Source organism: Pogona vitticeps, chromosome 1, assembly GCF_051106095.1.
Source record: "Pogona vitticeps strain Pit_001003342236 chromosome 1, PviZW2.1, whole genome shotgun sequence".
Classification (NCBI taxonomy): domain Eukaryota; kingdom Metazoa; phylum Chordata; class Lepidosauria; order Squamata; family Agamidae; genus Pogona; species Pogona vitticeps.
The window spans coordinates 57,788,023-57,808,272 of NC_135783.1; the positions used below are offsets into that span (position 1 = coordinate 57,788,023).

Below are 20,250 nucleotides of genomic sequence, written 5' to 3' on the forward strand. Positions count from 1 at the left end.
GATAGATAGATAGATAGATAGATAGATAGATAGATAGATAGATAGATAGATAGATAGATAGATAGATAGATAGATAGATAGATAGATAGATAGTGTGTGTGTGTGTGTGTGTGTGTGTGTGTGTGTGTGTGTGTGTGTGAGAGAGAGAGAGAGAGAGAGATGTTCCCCTTCTTTGCATACAGCAATAGAGGCAACTCACAGAACAATCCATCTGATCAACAACAATTCTTCCAGTTGGACTTAATTCACTACCCTGTTGCAAAAATAGAGGAATAGGGTAGAGGGTCATTCAAAATAACTGAACAAATACAAGGCATGTTTTGATTAGATGTTTCTCAATTATCATGACTTCTTTATTATGATGTACAATAACTTTTAAAAACACCCATTGCAGGCAAGCTTATCTTGTTTATAATGCTTATATATGTGACGTGGGTTAGTTGATGTGTCCTGGAAAAGGATAGGATGACAGATAGTGAAGAAGCACTTTGCCAAAGGTGGTCTTGGCTCTTGTATACAGACTCAGTGCATAATACTCTACAGGAGGAGTGAGGCAAACTGCAATGTCAGAGATGACAGCATCTCTTGAAAAAGCAGGAAACAAAGCCATTCCACTGGCAGAGTGGTTTCAAACTCCTAATGGCAGCTATTGGCTGCCAAGTTCATATCTTGTACATTAGAAAAGGGATCGTAAGAAACATGTCTTGCAACAGATGAAAAACTGATCCCTTGCAGATGAGTGGGGAGGTAAATCTTGCCATATATCCAGAGATGACTTCATTCAACAGACAGGAGCTTCAGCATGCACAAAAGCCACATATGGAGGCTGAGGGACCTGCTGGAATGGCACGTAGTTGAGTGTGAGGCATTCCAGTAGGATAAGGAAGCTGAAAACATTTGGCAGTGACATATAGCCTTCTTGGCAATGTCCCCATAGTTGTAATCTCCCTTTCCTGCATCGCTGAGGTTCTTATGACATAGGGCTTCTAATGTGTTTCAAGGCCTGTTCTATACCTTCTTATAATGCAGTATTTATTTGGTTTGCTACTTCATCTTAATTATATTTCAGTCTCACTGTTGCATGCCACCTACAACTGCTATGTCCTGAAGGCTGGCCTCTAAGTGCTTTAAATAAAGCTGGGAAGAGACCAAAGACAGAGTTATTTTTCAAATAATTATTTTGATATTAGCTTTAGCCTGAGGATTATGACTCTACTTCCACTCAGTCAATGCAACAGAAATGAAAACAGGTGAGCTTAGTTTTCATTGATAAAATTTTTATTGACAAATATAAGCTTTTGAAATTCAGTCTTAATATGCATTTACAATACAAGTCATTCTGCAAACTAGAAGAATGTACAATTATATAAACCATAATCCGATTACGAATTCATTTGCAAACTATGTACATTAGAATAACCGTTTCACTATTTTCTTGTGGAGCTCTAATGCCCTAAGCATTTCATTTGTTCAACTTTTAAATAATAAAAATATTTGTTTTTACTGATACCAGATGCCTGCAGGTTGCACTGCAAGGCAAAAGCATCTTAGGGGAGCACAGGGCCTAGTGCACAGCTTGACTGGCTACTCAGGAACAACAACAAAAAATACACTTCTAAGAAGCAAGCAACTGATTCTGTTCTCCAACTGCTTCCGTATGCAGATTACAGAGCCCTGCTGACGCTTGGTCTCTCATTTCTCTTTTCTCCTAAGCAAAAGAAGCCCTCCCTGTGAAGGATATGTCTCTTCCTCCCTCTTCATGGCTCTTTTCTGGAAGTCAGTTATGAAATACACCCCTTGAATCAGACAGACGTGGCAAAGGATTCATCTGATCTACTCCTCTCGGTCCCTTTCAGTTTTACCTGAACAATTTGAGTAGTAGGCAAGCCCCAGATTCAAGCACTTAAAGTGCAGATACCTCTCTCCTCCTTTCAATGACTGGACTTCCCAGGTAGAAAGGGAGGGAAGGAGGAAATCACACCACAGACTTGTTCCCTATGATCCAAGGCTTCCTACATTACTCAAGTACCATATTGTTCAAGTAATGCCACCAGGGCCCTCAAGCAACTTTTCATCAAGCATTATTGACTATAACTGTTCAAACAAGACCACAAGGAAAAAGCCAGATCTCTATTTATCAGGAAAAGTTTCTAGGGACTTCTCTTGAGATGGACATACCTTATAAGAATGGCAAAAGTAGTTCAATTTTCAACCTTGTTTTCTGGAATCTGCCCTAATTTATGGATCCAGCTTAAAAACACTAGATGTTGCATTGTTTCTTGCGAAATATACATCTATTCACCTTCAATTTAATTAAACTCCAAGCAGAAATCTATCAAAACCTTTCATGAATGCTAAACTGCTGAGTACCAAAGAGCGCTATTATCATACCACAGACAAGGGAAAAATCCCATTGTGGGAGTTGAAGCACTTCTAACTTAATCCTACCAATTGAAAAGATCTATCTGGACATTGACACTGTAGAAAAAACCCAAATAATGACAGGCCTCCAAAAAAAAAAAACCCAAATGCATAGCAAAGAAAAACTTGGTAGGGCTTTTAAGAGGGTGGTCTCATTATGTAGTAAGAAAAGGTAGTGTGAACCTACACATAAAAATGTAAAAATCAGAAGATAGGTGACCCAAACCATCTTCTAAGGAGCTATTCAGACCAGGCAGGTATTTGTATATGACGCAAAACATAGACACCAATAAAGTATGTTTCAGTAGTAAGAAAACAGAAGGTTTGGCCATTTGTTAAGTATAATTATCATTACAAATAGAGGTTACAAAAAGTTCCATGAACAACATGGTTTCCCTGGATCTGCAAGTGCAAATAACTAATCTGGATGAGGAGTCAGAAAATTTGCTTAGGAAAATCAAGGCTGAATATAAACAGAGCAAAGGAAAATTAGAATTAGGGCACTTATTTAGGCTCCATGTTGTTATGCTCCTTTGATTCGGAGAATATTTGTTATCAATGTATACACAATACAGTTAAATATCTGTTAAGCATCCACCCACTCTCATAGAATCAGTGCAAATATCTGCATTACCTTATGGCTACAACAAAATTAGAAACATACACTCAACCCCGTAACACTATTCTCACAATGAGATAATCATGGGTTATGGGCTCTGTTTAGCATTTAATCAGAGCTCAACTGAGAACATATTTAAATGTGAAACACATCTGTTAAAATACACAACTTAGCAAATGAGGGGGGGGAGTGATGTTTTGTATATACTCATCTCATGAAGTCAAGAGTCTAAAATCCAATCCTGAAGACCATTTGCTCAAAATGGAAATGAAATGTTTGTTCATTTTAATCATCACTTGTCCAATCAAAGTTTGAAGACATTACACATAACTTGCTTGCTCTGGACTGTGGAAATGACTGTCATGGGTGGTCCTTTTAAATGGTCTCCACATGGTATCTTTTTTTTTTTTTTTTTTGGTGCATTAGCCCTGAGTTTAATCTCTTCTCAAATTCCTGCCCCTCAAGACTTAAGTCAGGATTTAACTGGAGTCTGTCTACTGACATAAGGCATCCATCAGAAAAATAGGGTATGGAGATCTTCTGGACTATGTCGGTGGTGGACAGGGCACTACCAAAAACACTCCCTCCCTCCCTCTCTGTTAGTGGATAACACTAACCATCACTAAAAAACAAAACAAAAACAAACAAAAAACAATGTATTCCCTCACACTGTTATTCTGGATCATACCCAAGAATAGGTCCTAGCCATTTCTCAACTTCTGCCACAGACATATTTTTCCTTAAGGCATAATCTTCAACCTGCAGAATAAACAAGAGAATTACCAATTTAACAATTTAATGGGTAAAGCTTCACTTCAGTGTGACCTAAAACAACTATTACCAACTATTCTGCATGAGAACAAGTATTTTAGAATCAGAGACATGTATTAAAACTTTTTTTTCTTAGATACAAATGACTGAAGCCATACTGACAACTGCATCAAAAATAAAACACTTAAATTGGGATCCAATAAGCTCCAGTCCTAAATTGGACATTTTAAGATCAAAATACAAAATATTACTATTTCAACAACTGGTCTACATATTTCTATCAGCTCAGTTTCAAACTACACATTATATTCTCATTTTAATGATTTTCACTTGTTCTCAGAAAATGTTCAACCTCTTTACCCTTTCAAGTCTCTCCGTTTTCAATATGAAGCAAACAGAGTTTGTGCACACAGAACTAGATCTCGAAAATTCTCTGGAACAAACTTCTTTAAATAACAGACCACAGAATCTAAAGAATGCTGTGTCACCAATATCTCACTGACAGATCTGATCACTTTTTTCAAAACATTTTCTCTTTTTACACAGTCCTGCCACCTGTGGCAAAAAAAAAAATTCACCTTCACCAAACTGATACCACAAACACTTGCTTTTTCAAGTTCTGTGTATTTTATACAATTCTCTGTGGTGCTTGACAGGTCTTACCTGATCCTTCTGTATTTTTCCAACAGCAAAATATTGGGATCTAGGATTGGAAAAGTAGAGGCCAGATACCGCTGAAGCAGGCAACATTGCTAGGGATTCAGTTAGCTGAATACCTATGGAAGTAATAAATAAATAAAATAAAAATCATGGCTATTTCAGAGTAGATTTGAGGTTGTGTCCAAGAGGGCAAAACTTTATGTTACAGATACTGTAAGTTGCCATGTAAAGGAGGAATGCCTTAAGTCAGTGGTGCCCAAACTTTTCCAACTCATGGCTCTCTTAACCTGTCCTGGAGCCTCCCTGGCATGCCAAGGGCCCCAAGGGGGCCCCCACCACCATCACCACCATCTCTTCTCCTGCGCAGATGGGTGTCCTGGGACATCGGTGTGGCTTCCCCAGGGTCTGTGCCTGGACATAGGCAGGGCATTAGGAATTATTCTGGCCAGCAAACAGGGAGACCCAACAGCCAAGGAGGCAGCAGCAAAGGATGAGAGGATTCTACAGCACCCCTGGGTGTGATTGCTGGTGTTCCAGGCCACCGGAGTGCACAGTTTGGGAACCACTGATCGCGTGTAATTTACACAATTATTTTTCTTCTTCTAGCTCCTCTGCTACCAGACAGAATAGCAGAGTATATCATCACAACTATACTGACTTTGGCCATGGTAATTATTAACCAAGTGCGGGTAACTTCCAGACATCTATCTGGAAGCTGAGTCATGGCAACTGGACTTCTTTATTAGTTTGAAATGTTTTGCTATTCATTCAAGTAGTTTCTTCAGTCTGAGACCCTTGATATATCCTCCATGTTGGTTTCACTTTCCCCTGGTCTGAATAGGCTCCTTAGATGGACAAAGGATGGGGGGGGAGTGAAAATCCCACCCCTGCTTTTTCACTCACCCCCCCCATCCTTTGGATATCAAGGATTTCCTACCAGCTCAGACTGAAGAAGCTACTTGAATGAGCAGCAAGACATTTAAACCCAATAAGAAAGAAATCCAGTTGTCATTACTCAGCTTCCAGATAGCCTCACCTGGAGGTCTGAGAATCTTCACAGATATATTCCAGACATCTAGTGCTCACGCTCAGCCGTTTTTGTACCTTGAGACCTGCAACTGCTCTCTTCTCACTAAATATTTTTTGTTTAAAACTGAAACCATCTCCTCACACTTTAATGACAATATTTTTTTTTAAAAAAGGCTGAAGAGGACCAAACCACAGTACAGCACGGCAAGGCTACTGAAGGGGATGCATCTAGGCCCCGTCAACCACATACAGCCCACAGGTTACACTTAGTCCATCCGTGCTCCAGATAACAATGTCTTGCATCCAAACCAGTCTTTAAGATTTTCCAGTGATTCAGTTCATCTCCTTCCTAAACTTCTTTTACAATTTATTTCCGTTAAATTATCAACTGTAACAATATGTACTTTTGCTCCTTGTTGTGTGACCAAAGAATTCTAGCTTTCGACATTTTATGAAATCTCAGTTTTTATCAATGCACCATAGTACAGTGGTGCCTCGCACAACGGGTGCCTCACACAACGATGAATTCACACAACGATGCCTTTTTCTGTTAAATTTGCCGCGTCACACAGCGATGTTTCCTATGGGGGATTTTCACACAACGATCTCCCTTTTCGCTCCTGTAAAAGTGTCTTACAATGTTTGGAAGCTGTTTTAAATGATTGCAATGGTTAGCCCACCTCCTGAAACCTATGCAAACTGATTTTGGTGTTGTTCTGACACTTCGTTAATTTATGATGATTTTTTGAATTTTCTCCATTGGAAACCATTGCAATCATTTAAAACAGCTTCCAAACATTGTAAGACACTTTTACAGGAGCGAAAAAGGACTTCGCAAAGCCATTGAAATGTATTGAGTCGGCTTCAATACATTCGAATGAAGGAAACATTGTTTCACACAGCGATGTTTCCTCTGGGGATTTTCACTCAGCGATGGCAATCCGTTCCAATTGGAACGGATTAACCGGTTTTCAATGCATTCCTATGGGAAATGGTGTTTCACAGAACGATGTTTCACACAACGTTGATTTTTTTGGAACCAATTAACATCGTTGTGTGAGGCACCACTGTACTTCTTCACTGATCACCCTGTCAATCCAGGAAATTCTTAGCACCCTGTGATGAATCCACATCTCAAATGCTTCCAACTTTTTTTATTGTAGCCAGTCTTTTGATTTCACTCCATACAAAAGAACCAAAAATACACAGCACTGTACAACATGCATTCTCACAGTCAATTTTAAGTTTTTGTTAACCATCGTACTCCTCCTCTTAGGAGGCTGCTCCAGGCCATCTCTCTTCTGACTTTTATTGTCTGGCTATTCTCTGTTCGCTGAACCAAATTCCTGGGCACTTATATTTGCCAACAGTCTCCACACTTCACATTTTGAATCTTTAACTGCATTTCTTCAGCTGCTTGCTTTCTGCTGACTATCATGAAATCAATTTGAACACTATTTTTCAGGCTTTGTTCATTTCTTACGTCCCTGCCTGTACTGAGCAATCTTTGCAGACCATGTGTCATCTGTGTATCAGATATTATGGAAAACTACTCCATGGACCATGATATTGTCTTTTGATTCAGCAAATATTTCTCTAAAGATTTTGTCAGAGTGCAAATGAAAAGGCAGGAGCAGGCACTTGCATCTTAGTTGTATTCCTCTTCCTATCTCCGTGTCCTTGGTCCTCTGAGATACAACTGAGACTAACAACAAACATTGGTAATATCTTTACTAGAACACTAAAATATCAGATACAGAAGCTAGCTTTTAACTCCTGCAAATGTCTTCCTGAGGCCGGGCATCACACAGCTGGGGGTGGTATAGAAGAGGCATAAAAGTTCCAAAACTCATAGCTAGATCAGTTTAAAGCAAGTTCTAAAATGTTTGTGTGTGTGTGTGTGTGTGTGTGTGTGTGTGTGTGTGTGTGTGTGTGTGTAGATTCAGCTCAGAGATAGTAGACTGCAGATTTTACCTCTGAGAATGTGAATTAGAACACCCTCCCAATATTATTAGCCAAAGAGCCACCAGCCCCTCAGTATTCCCCAGTGCTGAAACACATGGTTCCTTCGTGGCTGGGAACAAAGGTGCATAGAAATGTGGCAAACCCTCTCAGAAAAGTTGGGATAAAATTTAGTTTACATACTAGGTAAGCCAGTTGCAGTCAAATTAAAAGCATTACCTAGTGGTTGGAAAAAAAATTATCCATTTTGGCTGAGACTGTAGCTTTTTGTTGGCAGTACAAGTTGCTAATGATTATCTCTTTTGTTTATGTAACTAGGGGCGCTTTTCTCACCTTTCATCATCATCATCATCATCATCATCATCATCATCATCATCATCATCTCGCTTTGTTTCATTAATGATTTTCACTGGCAAGGCTGGACAATGGTGTGCAGCCAGCCAGGCCACTTCCCAAAGCACTGCGCTGTAGAGTTGCTGATGAGCAACATGGCCCAATGGTCCTTTTTAGAACCACAGACAACAATAAGTTGTATGAATAAAGAGGGTATCTCTTCATCTAAACATGAACTCTTATCTTCACTTTGCCATGAACAAAAATGTGACATCCTTTCTGCCCAGTACATTCACAGAGGAGCTGATCGGTGCTGACCAAAAGGTTATGGGTTGTGTCTAGGGGCTGAGATGCTCCACAGCATCTAAGACCAGGTATTGTAGTCCAGTCAACAGATTTTATTAAAGAGAAACCTTGACAGGTGGCTGTGTGTATAGTAACATCCACATAAACCACCTTATACACCATTCTACTTTAAGAAGCCATCTAATACGGAAAAAACAAAACATTAATTTTCTAGTTGGAGATTTCAACAGCCATATCAACATTTGGAACTATGAATGCAATGACAAAAATGGTGAACCCATTATAAAGTTGTTAGAATCCCACTCAATGTGCCTTATACATGATCCTAAGCTACCCAGTTCATTTAACAGTGGCAGGTGACAGAGAGGCTAAAATCCAGATCTAATATTTGTTAGTGAGCAGGACTGGGAAAGGAATGACACAGAACAGGAAGCAAGCAGGCTGGGCCCCAAATGCCAATGTCTCTTGACTGCCTGAGCCTCCAACCTTCACCTTCACTGCCCACTATGGATCTAATAACAAGAGACTTCCTTACCACTGTTTTGAGAATTACCAAGGTAGTGAAAATGTAACTGATTCCTGCATTAAAGAGCAAGTGCTCCATTAATAAAGAAATGAGTATATGGTACTCTGGTAGCATGAAAGTGGCTCAGCAGCAGTAACACAAGTCTTGGATCCCCTATGGGGAGAAAGTCAGGATATAAATACTAAGAATGAATTCTTCTTTTTTATTTGCTGTTGGGAAACCATGAAAAGCCCTGAATTTAGAGGCAGGCAATTCTACAAAGCTCTTCTCGCCCACAAACATAAACTGGGGATGTGGATGCCTTTGTTTCATCTGTACTTCTAAGTAAGTGCCCCTAACTTTCACATCCCAAACTCAAAGGTCAGTGGGAGATATTTTCCTTTCAACAGGACACTCTTCTCTGAATTCTGTCATGGAGTTTTCTGCTTAAAAATTGTGTAAAAAAAGAGGAAAGACAGACATAAAAGCACATGTATTAAGGAATATCTTGCAACATGGGAAAAATAAATGCTCACCTTTCTGTGGTCTGATAAATGGAAGGCAATGGGCCTAAAAGAACGGATTTCTTCATCTCGGTTATGCCAAGAGGGGCGGAGAGTAATGCATGATATGGGCAGACACTGCAGCAGTCATGCTGTAATGTCTAATTTGGCAGTCATGTTACTCACATGCAGAAGAGTAGTGTTACTGTTGAGATAATGTAAGGATCCACTGTGTTATTGCCCTGATCCATACTGAAACCTACTGTATGTTAACTTTTAACACCCTGAAACTCTTGAACAGTTTTTTAATCATATGGCCTCAAGATGGGTAGGAGGAATAATTTCCGATTACTACTTCTGTCCTCCTTAATTGAATTATGTTGAATAATTGTACTTTGGAAACATTCCTTTATGTTGGCTTATTTGCTTAATGGTTTTTCAGTCTCTAGTCTCAAGTTTTAAGGTTTTAATTCAGATGAGGCATTCTAATGGTTAGGTAGGGCATTTGGACTTTAGCCAAAACGTCTGTAAAATCAACGTGAAACAGTTGGTTTCAAGATCTTGTTACACAATATTTCACTTCTGTCTGGTATATCCTTCAATGGAAAGGGAAAACCCCATGAAACCCAGTACATAAGATGGTACACTGCAATGTAACTTAATTTGTAACACTATAACATTCTTATATAATTTTGCTTTACTGTGCTATCTATTATATACATGTAACATTTCATGAGTGAGTTAAATGCAAGATTTGTGGTGTTACAAATTAGGTCACTGTGCACCCAAAGTAGTCTTGCCTTGCTGTTTATATTGATTTGCCTGTGAACTGAAGGCTCTTTCTGCAGACCAAAAACATTATTTCTTCACTTTAAGGAGCCAATCATCTCAAATGCTCCTGTGGAAAATGCTCTTTCAACCTTTGGTAGTTATGAGAGAGAAGTCCAATTCTTATACTATTCTACAAACAAGCTTTGCAGAAGGACAGCCCATCTGCTCTTTACTCCCATAAAATAAACATTCTTAAAAGGATTGTAGTGAAATGAAGGGAATGTTCAATATTAATCAGTATTTCAACCAAAGCTGAAAAAGTAAGAGAATGAAAATACTGTACTGAAAGATAATCTGTTTATCAAAAGCAATTTAAATAAAGCTTTCTATAGCCAAACCTTCAGTACCTGTCACTTCCTCAATGTTAGCAAGCTTCCACATTGTGACTTTTTCAGTGTGGTCCGGCTGAGAGGGGTACCCGGGAGCTGGGCGAATGCCAGCGTATCTAATCTTCCGCAGGTCTGAAAATTCCAGCTCTTCATTTTCACAGTAGGCCCAGAATTCTTTGCGGACCCTTTCATGAAGCTCCTCTGCAAATGCCTTGGAACAAAGGAAAGCAAGTTTCACTCTTGGCATGGCTGAAATCAATGATTTAACCTACAATTTGCTTTACCTGTGTTTTTTTAAATACATGAAATCAGACTGCATGGTTTGCAGCCAACGGTCCCCTTCTGCTGACTGAAGTCTCCCTGATTCAGCAGAGGGTGCCGTCAGCAGAACAGGAGGGGGTGACATTTTCATTGACTCCTCTGGCACTTCCAGTGCGTGGTGTTCTAAAAGACCCCACATGCTGAGGGAAAACTCTGCTGAATCAAAGTTCCTCCCTTTGGGGACTGCTGGATTCAATCCTTTACACTTTATTACTTTATTACCTATCAGATAACAGCCCTGAAGAAACCTCCTCGTTTCTGTATACATGTTTGCGGATGTAGCAAACAGCCCTGCCCTCACCTGTCCGTCACCGCTGAACACTGGAGTAGGAGCCAATGAGAGGATGGAAGGTGGAGCCAAGGGGGGAGAGGGCTGGATAAAAAGGCTGGTGTTTGGAGTATGAGGGAGATTCTGTGAGTGAGAGACAGTGTGAAACTTAAGAGTGAACTTAGAGAGAGTTAGAGGTCTGTGAGAACGCTAAATGGGACAGAGAGTTAATAGAGTTTTAAAGTTAAAGTAGAATTGACTTAGATACCAGTGATTAGCAACCTGTGATTTACCTATTGAGCAATAATCCTATATGAACTTCCCTGATCTAATAAATAACTTAAGTTTTAAAAGCACACGTGTCTCCTTGATTGAATGGTATTGAAGGAGCAATACATGGTGGCAGCGAAGAAAGAAGAAGAGCGAGAACCTCGTGAAGACCTGAGGGAATAGGGGCTTCAGAGGGGATTGCCACAGTGGAAATACATGTGCACACAACCCCCTCCCTCCCCCAAGATCATGATTTCTATACCCCCTGTAAGCCATGACCAGGTCAAAACATATTCAAACAATTAAAAAGCACAATTTCTGTAGTACTACACAAACTTTTGCATGTTTGTGTCACACAATTATGGAAAAGCTAACTCAGATTATTAAACTCTGACAAAAGGACTAGTGAAACTGGAGACTTTGAAAGAAAAAACAGCCTTGTTTTCTCTTTCAAAGTCTCCGGCCTTGTTTTCTTCCCCTCCTGTTGATCATGTACAAAAAATGAATTTGCTGGGTGCCTCTTGGGGCTGGCAGTTCTTTGGGAATCACCTTCTATAGAACCTAAAGGGCAGAGAGACCAAAACTCCCAGGTAGCACTATGGAAGCTTCCTTTTTTCTACATTAACCACAATAAGAAAGGCCTGAGACAGCCATGCAGCCTTGGAGATAAGCGCTGGTCCAGGCAAACAAAACATGGGTGTCTGTAGGTATCCATCTATTGAGTGGAACTCACATCTCTGGGGAATTAATTAAAATTCCAGGAGTTGGAGTACAAAAAAGGTGGAATGGCACATCTCTAGAGTCTGTATTGCAAGAAAGTAACTTTTCTAATCTTATCTGTGTATGTATGTTCCCATTACTTAACTTAACTTCTGAACCCACCTTGCAATTAATTTGACAGTAACTCAAGAAGATATAGAAAACTTGGCTACTTGCTAATAATGGAACTCATTACCTCTGCTAACCGGTCTCCCAAGGCTTTTACCATTATGATATTGTAGTCATCAGACTGTTTCTCATACTCCTTGCACAATTCATCTACTCCAAAGCATGCCACAGCAAACAGACCCAAATAGTCGGGAATTCCAGATTCCAAAGGGGATATAAAGTCAGACAAGCAGTAATAGGGGTCTGTGGAAGCAGAGTCTTTCTCAGCCTACAAGAATAAATGGAGCACAACATTATATTTATAAATATTATTGAATTGGATTTTGTGTAAATTAGAAGCACAGCTTTCCATTCAATGCAATGTATTTGATCAAATGTTCAAAATATAAAGTACCTGTTTCAGGGACCAGGCATTTTTCAGTGCTAGGAAGGACCGCAATTTTAATGTATTCAGACCAATTACATTATGCTTTCTCACTTAATCAGAATTAAGAAACAAGATTTTCTATTAGATTGCTTAATTTCAAGCTAGTTAATTGGTTTCCTTTACTTTCCATCAGGATCAGCAGTTAAAACTACAATGAGAACCATCACATTCTAACACAGCCATCCTATAAACACCTAAATGTGAACAGCACCTATATTTCCAAGTACAAATGCATAGAACTATGCTATAAAAAGACACAGAGCAGTTCTTAGAAGAAACTAGGGAGGAAAAGGAATAACACATTGGAACCAACTACGTGCCAATACATTTTCCTCCTCCCTAGTATACAGAGATTAATATTGTTGTCTCGGTGAAACTGGTGTACCCTGGAACATTCAGTGTTTCTTAGCCTGCCTCCTTTCTTCCTCTTTGCAAAATAAGATGTACAAAATACAGCAGCTAATGATTAGATTGCATCTCTTTATCAATCATATGCTAGTCAACCAGTAAAGCAGCTTTACCCTAATTTTTACATGCAATAGTTAAAATTCAAAACAAGAAAGCCATCTATAAATTGATACTAAATAGCTATTTTCATAAATTTTATTAAGTCTTCTTTCACTTGCAAACAGGAGGGAGGGAGGGAGGGAGGGAGGGAGGACCAACATCCTGGGTCAAATGTGTCCAAAAGGTGTTAATGATTATACAGCATTGGGAAGGCACTGGCAGAGAGGAGCCCTTTGACTATTGTTTGTTTCAAACTGCCAGGAATCCCAACAGTCAACACTGAGAAATGTTGTGAGCTGCAATATGACGTCAAGAACCACATTATGCTCAACCTGATATGGAGAGGGAGGGAATTACCTGTCATAATATTTAGCTTAGAACTCTGTTCAAAAGACTCTCAGTCTGCAAATTAACTAACTTTTTTACTTCCTTGCATCTTACTCTAATGCATGCGCACACACACACTGCGTCCACATGCAAGTCATATAAAAGAAGCATAACAAGGCGACAGGGAACAGGACCATGTCACTGAGCCTGAGCCCTTCACTGCTGGCCTTGTTTCTTTAGGTCCTCAGACAGGCACAGTCTGTCTGAAGATGCTCACATACAGTCTCTTCCTAAGTAGACTATATAGAGGTGTATAACAGACCTTAGAGGGATAAGAGCCAGCAGCATACCTAAATACAGGATGCTCTCATGAATCAATTCCTTAGTGAGCAGGGCTAGTAAATTAAGTTGTCAAACTTCCCAGGATTGCCAGATTTGATATACACTTCCCTGAAACAAAAACTCTGTTCAGATGTTCTTAAAATCAGATAAATGAACAGGTGAAAAAGGAGGACTCTCACCTCTATGGTTAGTTCATACAACTGACAATTCCAAATGAAAACTCTCAGCGCAAGCAAGAATGCTAAAATAAATAAAAAATAAATTTAAAAAATCTGGGTTCTGGCTTGCTCGGAGCCTCCATGAAGACAAAAATTTCTTCTTCAAACTTGTGAGCCAAGTGACAAGTGAAGGGGAATAGGGCAGAAGCTCTTGTGTTACCTATCTGAATACCCAAACAGATCTTTGGAGACTTGTTACACACACACCCCAGTATTTTGCACACATTTATCTTGCTATTAACATCACACAAAAGAGGAACATTTATGTATCTGTTGTTACTTCAACTTTCAAATATGTTTGCAAGTAGATTCTTGGAATTAAAATACAATCAACCTTCAACATGTTTTAGGAGGCCATTAAAAAAAATTCAAAATCCATTTGCTACAGCACTTCTCCAGCAACACTGTAAAAAGCCTTTGCTTTCTGAAAAGAATTCCTAACCATGAGCTGTACTACTCCCATAAATTATCTCTAATTTACAGGTTATGAGATATTACTGTGGCAATGTTTTAAAACAATTCTTCTATAATAAAATGCAAAATAGTAATTTTCATCCAGATGTAGGTCCAAATGTCCAGAGGTTAATTGCTCTTTAAATTCATCCACCATTTATGTATTTAATATGGAGCTTTATTATCTGAAAGTTGAAACAACTGGCATACCACATAAAAACTTTTCTCTGGCTTCTTAACCAGCAAGGTTTCATATTCATATTTTGTGATTCTTCTTAGACAGTGGCTTCAGCAAAACATCTTGCCTCTTAAAACTCAAAGGGAATCTAGGACCAAATCCTACTACTGCTGGCCCATATGAGAACAGACCCATTATAAAATGAATAGAATTTTTAAATTCAACTTTGTTGTTAAGTTCCGTTTATTCCATAGGCCTATTGTGCTGGGGGGACTAATAGTTGGATTCATTCCCTAGCATCATTCAGTCTACTGAATGAACTTTTTATGGACACATGAAGATGCATTACATTGAGGAAGACGACTGATCCACCTAGTTCTGCAGTTTACCACTGGTGATAGATCACTATGTCTTCAGGCACAGGACCTTCTCTGCTCTGTCTCAGAGCCTGGATGCAAAGTGCTACAAATAGCACATTATTGTTAAATTACTTTTTTTGGTTTGTTAAATTCTTTTTTTTTTACCACACCAAAAAAAGTCTCTTAAAGTCTAACCACAATATTTCACAAGAAACAATATTTCAAAAGAAATGTTAACAGTAAAGGTAAAGGTAAGGGTTCCCCTTGACAATTTTTGTCCAGTCGTGTTCGACTCTAGGGGGTGGTGCTCATCCCCGTTTCCAAGCCATAGAGCCAGCGTTTTGGTCCGAAGACAATCTTCCGTGGTCACATGGCCAGGGCGACTAAGACACGGAACGCTGTTACCTTTCCACCGAGGTGGTCCCTATTTATCTACTTGCATTTGCATGCTTTCGAACCGCTAGGTTGGCGGGAGCTGGGACAAGCGACGGACGCTCACACCATCGCGTGGATTCGATCTTACGACTGCTTGGTCTTCTGACCCTGCAGCACAGGCTTCTGCGGTTTAGCCCGCAGCGCCACCACATCCCGATTAATGTTAACAGTAGTTTTAATCATTAAAAATACGAGTTATGAAATGACTCTCTCCAGAGGGCATAGGTCTATCAATTCTGCCCCTTCTCAAACTAGATTTACATTAGGCAGCCCAGACTTTGCCCTTTAAATGCTTTGGACTATAAGAGCCAGAAGACTTTGTTTGCAAAGAGTCTATGGCATTTCTCAAGGATGTAGCAAATTATACTCTAAGTAAGACCATCAGGAGCCCCAAGACTTGGAACCATTGTTCTACAGAGAGCCAACTGACCTCTGCCAGTTAGACTTTTTTCAGCATAATACCATAAGTAGAGATGGGCACGAACCGAATTATGAACCGCAAAAAACAATAAATTGGTCTGGTTTGTGTTTCAGTACGTAATCCAGTTGAGGGATACTGTTTTGCTGAAACAAAACAAAGTGCTGAACTCCCCCCCCCCATTGCTCAATATTACCTTTGTTAGAATGTCCCTATTTACTGCAAAAATGTTGCCACCTTCAGTTTTACAGTATTTAGTCTTAGCAAGCCATCTGCTGTTAATACTGAGCTTTACCTAGGAGTCTTAGGACTTTGGTCCCTGAGAAGGAAGGCCAGGCTCAGAGGTAGAACACATAATTTGCAGGCAGAAGCCCCCAGTAATAAGATTGAAGCTAATGGTGTATGAGTGCATCAAGACTGAACAGGATACTGGCCATTATTTTTTATTACTTTTATTATTTATATCCTGTTCACTGATGCCCTGCTTGCATTTCCAGGAAGGATTAAAAATAAAAATAATAAAAACAACAAAGCAATAGCCCAACATAAAGACAGTTCAGTAAAAATTATTTGCATCTTGTCCACTTATAGCCTATTAGCATTTCTAGGGAGACTTTAAAAAGAGAAATAGAAATAGAAATAAAACAACAAAACAATAGTACAACATAAAAACTGTTCAGTAAAAATTTACATCCGTTTAAAATAAATGTGCTTTAAAATTAACCATTGTCTAAAAGCATGGGGGGACAAAAAGATCTTTCTGGTGCTGAAATGATTGCAAAGCAAATGCCAGGTGAAGTTCTGTACCCAGAGACCCCCCTGGGGTGATACGCCAGTACCAAAGATGATACTCTCTCTGGTTGCCATCCACCTTGTCTCTGACGGCAGACTAATAAAAAAGAAGACAGTCCAAAAGTCATGATCTGCCTAGATCTTCAAATGTAAGCACCAATATTTTTAACTGAGATAAAACAATTGCCTGAAAGAGGTGTTTGCAAAGTGTTCACCAGAGAAGCTCCGCAAGTGTTCCAAATGGAAAACTATGCTTTCTGGCTGATAAAATATACGAAGAAATGAAGCTTCCACTTCTCAAACACTGCAAAGTAATGTCTGTAGTTTTCGTTAGGTGTTCTGTTTTTAATGAAATCAGAAAAATTGCAGTGGAAAACGAAAGGGAGTTTTCTCCATTGTATACATGTTGTCACAAAGTTAGTGAGCTCACAAGGTCACATAAACATGTTCCATCATTTTAAAAAAGGCTTACATCTTACCTGCTGCCTTAAGCCATAGAACTTTGCTATTGGTTCTGAACATTTCACGTCACTGGTGGTGGCATATAAATATATGTCATCTTGAACACTCTGAGCTGGCCAAAATCCAACCAGACCTTTTGCTTTAAGTTTCTTTTCTGCAACCAATGTTTTCAGCATGTTCTGAGCTTCACTATAGACTTTTTTGGCCTCTTCTCCTAAAATAGGAGAAAAAATTCAGTAAAAACACATTAGAACAGTTATCAGCTTTTATTTTCCTTTTTTCTGTTACAACTAGATGCTTAAGTTCACTCCCTTTATTTCCACTACCACAGAATGGGAATCAAGTCACAATGTGCCTGCAGTTAAGAGGTTGTGGCAGCATCATAACTTTTCATACATGCTTTCCTACATTTAAGTAGCCATGCTAATAGTATATGGCCTAGAAATGGGAAAGGCGATGGGGAGAAAACAAAAATCTAGACTTGCTATGTGGCTGTTCACAAGCCTTTCAGAATACCATGCTGCTTGGAAGAAGTGTCTGTCATGTTCAGTCTAAATGAACAAGTGGATTAATTACTTATTCTTCACTTCGGTTTGCTAGTGGACAGTTTTCAACGGATGCTTCACTAATTCCCACTCTTTTCCCATTGCATCTGTACTTTACTGAATGTTAACATGGCTGACAAAACTCTAGCTTATTAAAGGCTGTTTCCCTATTCATCACTGGTTCTCTTGTGTGCATATTTACAACATCGGATGATACTTTAAAATGATATTTAATCCACTTCTGAGATTCTGTACCAGAGGATGATACTCACCCACTGTTTTATCATTGAAGATTTTAGGAAAACCCCGATTGGGGTATTTGCCTCTAAGCTGCCAGACATCAAAAAAGGGCTTCCAGTCAATGTATTCTATTAGCTTCTGCAAGTCATAATCTTCAAAGATTCTGGTGCCAAGGAATTGTGGTTTCACTGTAAAAACAACATGTGCAAGTTTTGGAACTGAGAACATGCTCTGCATTCTACATTCATCTTTGCTAAACAGCAGAATCCATTTCATTATGCTCTTATTGTGTTGCTGAATCTTACTACAGCCACTTTACACTACATTTTTATTCAGCTACGTTAGCCTAGCCTAGAGAAGTCTGCCTCTTTGAGAGAATAAGGAAAAAGAGTGCATGGAATAGCAGGTGGGTTCAAGTTATAACACAGCCAGTTTCTGTTTTTAATAGTGCCCAATCTCACACTGGTTGTAAAATTTATTTTATTTATTTGATTTGTATACTGCCCGTCTGGCAGCCAAGGCCACTGAGGCATGTGAGAATGAGGGGTACACAGAAGGGGAAAAGCTACTAAGTTATTGCCCTTCCATATGTGTGGTTTTTTTAAATTCACTGAGTTTGGGCCTGTATATCTTAGGATCAATTTAGTCCCAGTGCATTAGGTGAAGCAACTAGAGAACCAAGTACAGTGGTGCCTAGCATAGCGATGTTAATTGGTTCCAAAAAAAACATCGCTATGTGAAACCATCGCTATGCGAAACACCATTTCCCATAGGAATGCATTGGAAACCGGTTAATCCGTTCCAATTGGAACGGATTGCCATCGTTAAGCGAAAAAACCCATAGGAAACATCGCTAAGCGAAACAATGTATCCTCCATTGGAATGTATTGAAGCTGACTCAATACATTTTAATGGCTTTGCGAAGTCAATTTTTGCAAAATTAAGTGTGTCATAAAAGGGTCAAAAATGGTTTTAAATGCTTGGATTAGCTTCTGCACCCTCTAAAACGGATGCAAAAGTTAATTTGGCTTTGATCTGACTTTTCATTAATTTATGGTGAATTTTTTCCCCCCAACTTTTGACAGCTGTCAAAATCTGACAGCTCCATTATTTCCTATGGGGGAAGAAAAAATTCACAAAAAATTAATGAAGAGTCAGCAACTGTTCTAAATTCTTGGGTTCGTTAGAGGACCCCCTAAGTTGTGTGCAAACCTGATTTGGCTTTGATCTGAACTTTCGTTAATCTTTTGTAAATTGTTTTCTCCCCCATAGGAAAGCATGGAGCTGTCAGATTTTGACAGGTCCATTGGTTCCTATGGGCCAAAAAAAAAATTCACAAAAAATTAACGAAAAGTCAGATCAAAGCCAAATCAGGTTTGCACATGACTTAAGGGGTCCTCTAACGAATCCAAGCATTTAGAACCGTTTTTGACCCTTCTAAGACACTTTTTTAATTGAAAAAAAATTGTTAAGTGAAGCAGGGGACCTAAAATCGCATTCGTTATGCAAAGCATGGTCCCAAACTTCGCTAAGCGAAAATCGCCCATAGGAAACATCGTTATGCGATGCATATTATTTTCTAAAAACACATCGTTATGCGAATTCATCGCTAAACGAGGCAATCGTTAAGCGAGGCACCACTGTAATTCTTGAGAACCAACTCAGGGTCACCAAGTGATTCCCTATGATGCCACCATAAGAAGACAGATGAGACTCTCCAAACAGTCCCAAGAACAGCATACAAGTACCAGGGCTTTCTTTTGCAAAATGAAATCTTGACTGACAGCATCTGAAATCCTGTTGCATGGCTCTGCATGTGCAATGGGGATGATGTTAGCAGCAGGAGGAAAACACTGCTGATTAGAGGCAATTTTGGAGTGCATGAAACGCTTACACAGTGCAACAAAGTTCCAAACACCCCCAAAATCACCAAAAAAGAGCCTTCAGTCAACAGTAATATGCCACTGCTAACATCATCCCTGTTGCTATGCAAAGCAATGCCCACCTATATGTGTTTTACTGTATACCACAATAGTTAGGAAACTGGAAGAAAACTATGTAAAATTAATGAAAACATCTGGAAATACATCTGTGACTCAAAAACGCACAAAATCAATTATTAAAATACATACAAACCTGGTTTAGAGTCAGCCATCCAATCATAAAAGAAAGCCTTCCTCCTTGCTTGCTCTAGTGACAAATACCTCCTTTCCTGTGTGGAAAAACACACCAAGGTTGAGTTTTCAATACATAGCTCTGTCAGCTGGTTTAATAAGTATGCATGACAATAGCGCTAGTAACAATAAATGATCAATAAATACACTTGGCTTAGTTCTATTTACCTTGAGAGAGTCATAATGGTCCTGTCTAATGTCCTCATACTCCTCTTGTATTTCTTCAATGAAATCATCCCTTAAATTATCATCTAAAAGCTGAGAGCACTGCAACAAACACAGAATGGCAATTAAACTTGAGGTTGATGCATGCAATCTAATATCTTCCACTTCTTTTTGTTAAGTACTTAAATTATC

The 20,250-nt window shown here is 39.2% G+C and overlaps 1 protein-coding gene across 2 annotated transcripts in view; it reads right to left on the reverse strand.

The window, feature by feature from the left end:
• Positions 1–1,260: 1,260 nt before the first annotated feature.
• Positions 1,261–20,250, reverse strand: part of MTR (5-methyltetrahydrofolate-homocysteine methyltransferase) — an 86,444-nt gene continuing 67,454 nt past the window's right edge. For both annotated transcript variants that reach the window (XM_020787259.3, XM_020787268.3), the window contains exons 26-33: positions 20,062–20,160; positions 19,856–19,931; positions 17,752–17,907; positions 16,952–17,148; positions 12,084–12,284; positions 10,288–10,480; positions 4,475–4,587; positions 1,261–3,799 (exon numbers count right to left, since the gene is read on the reverse strand). In XM_020787259.3, coding sequence (XP_020642918.3) covers positions 3,713–3,799; positions 4,475–4,587; positions 10,288–10,480; positions 12,084–12,284; positions 16,952–17,148; positions 17,752–17,907; positions 19,856–19,931; positions 20,062–20,160 — 1,122 coding nt within the window. In that variant the 3' untranslated portion in view covers positions 1,261–3,712. The remainder of the gene's footprint in view (positions 3,800–4,474; positions 4,588–10,287; positions 10,481–12,083; positions 12,285–16,951; positions 17,149–17,751; positions 17,908–19,855; positions 19,932–20,061; positions 20,161–20,250) is intronic.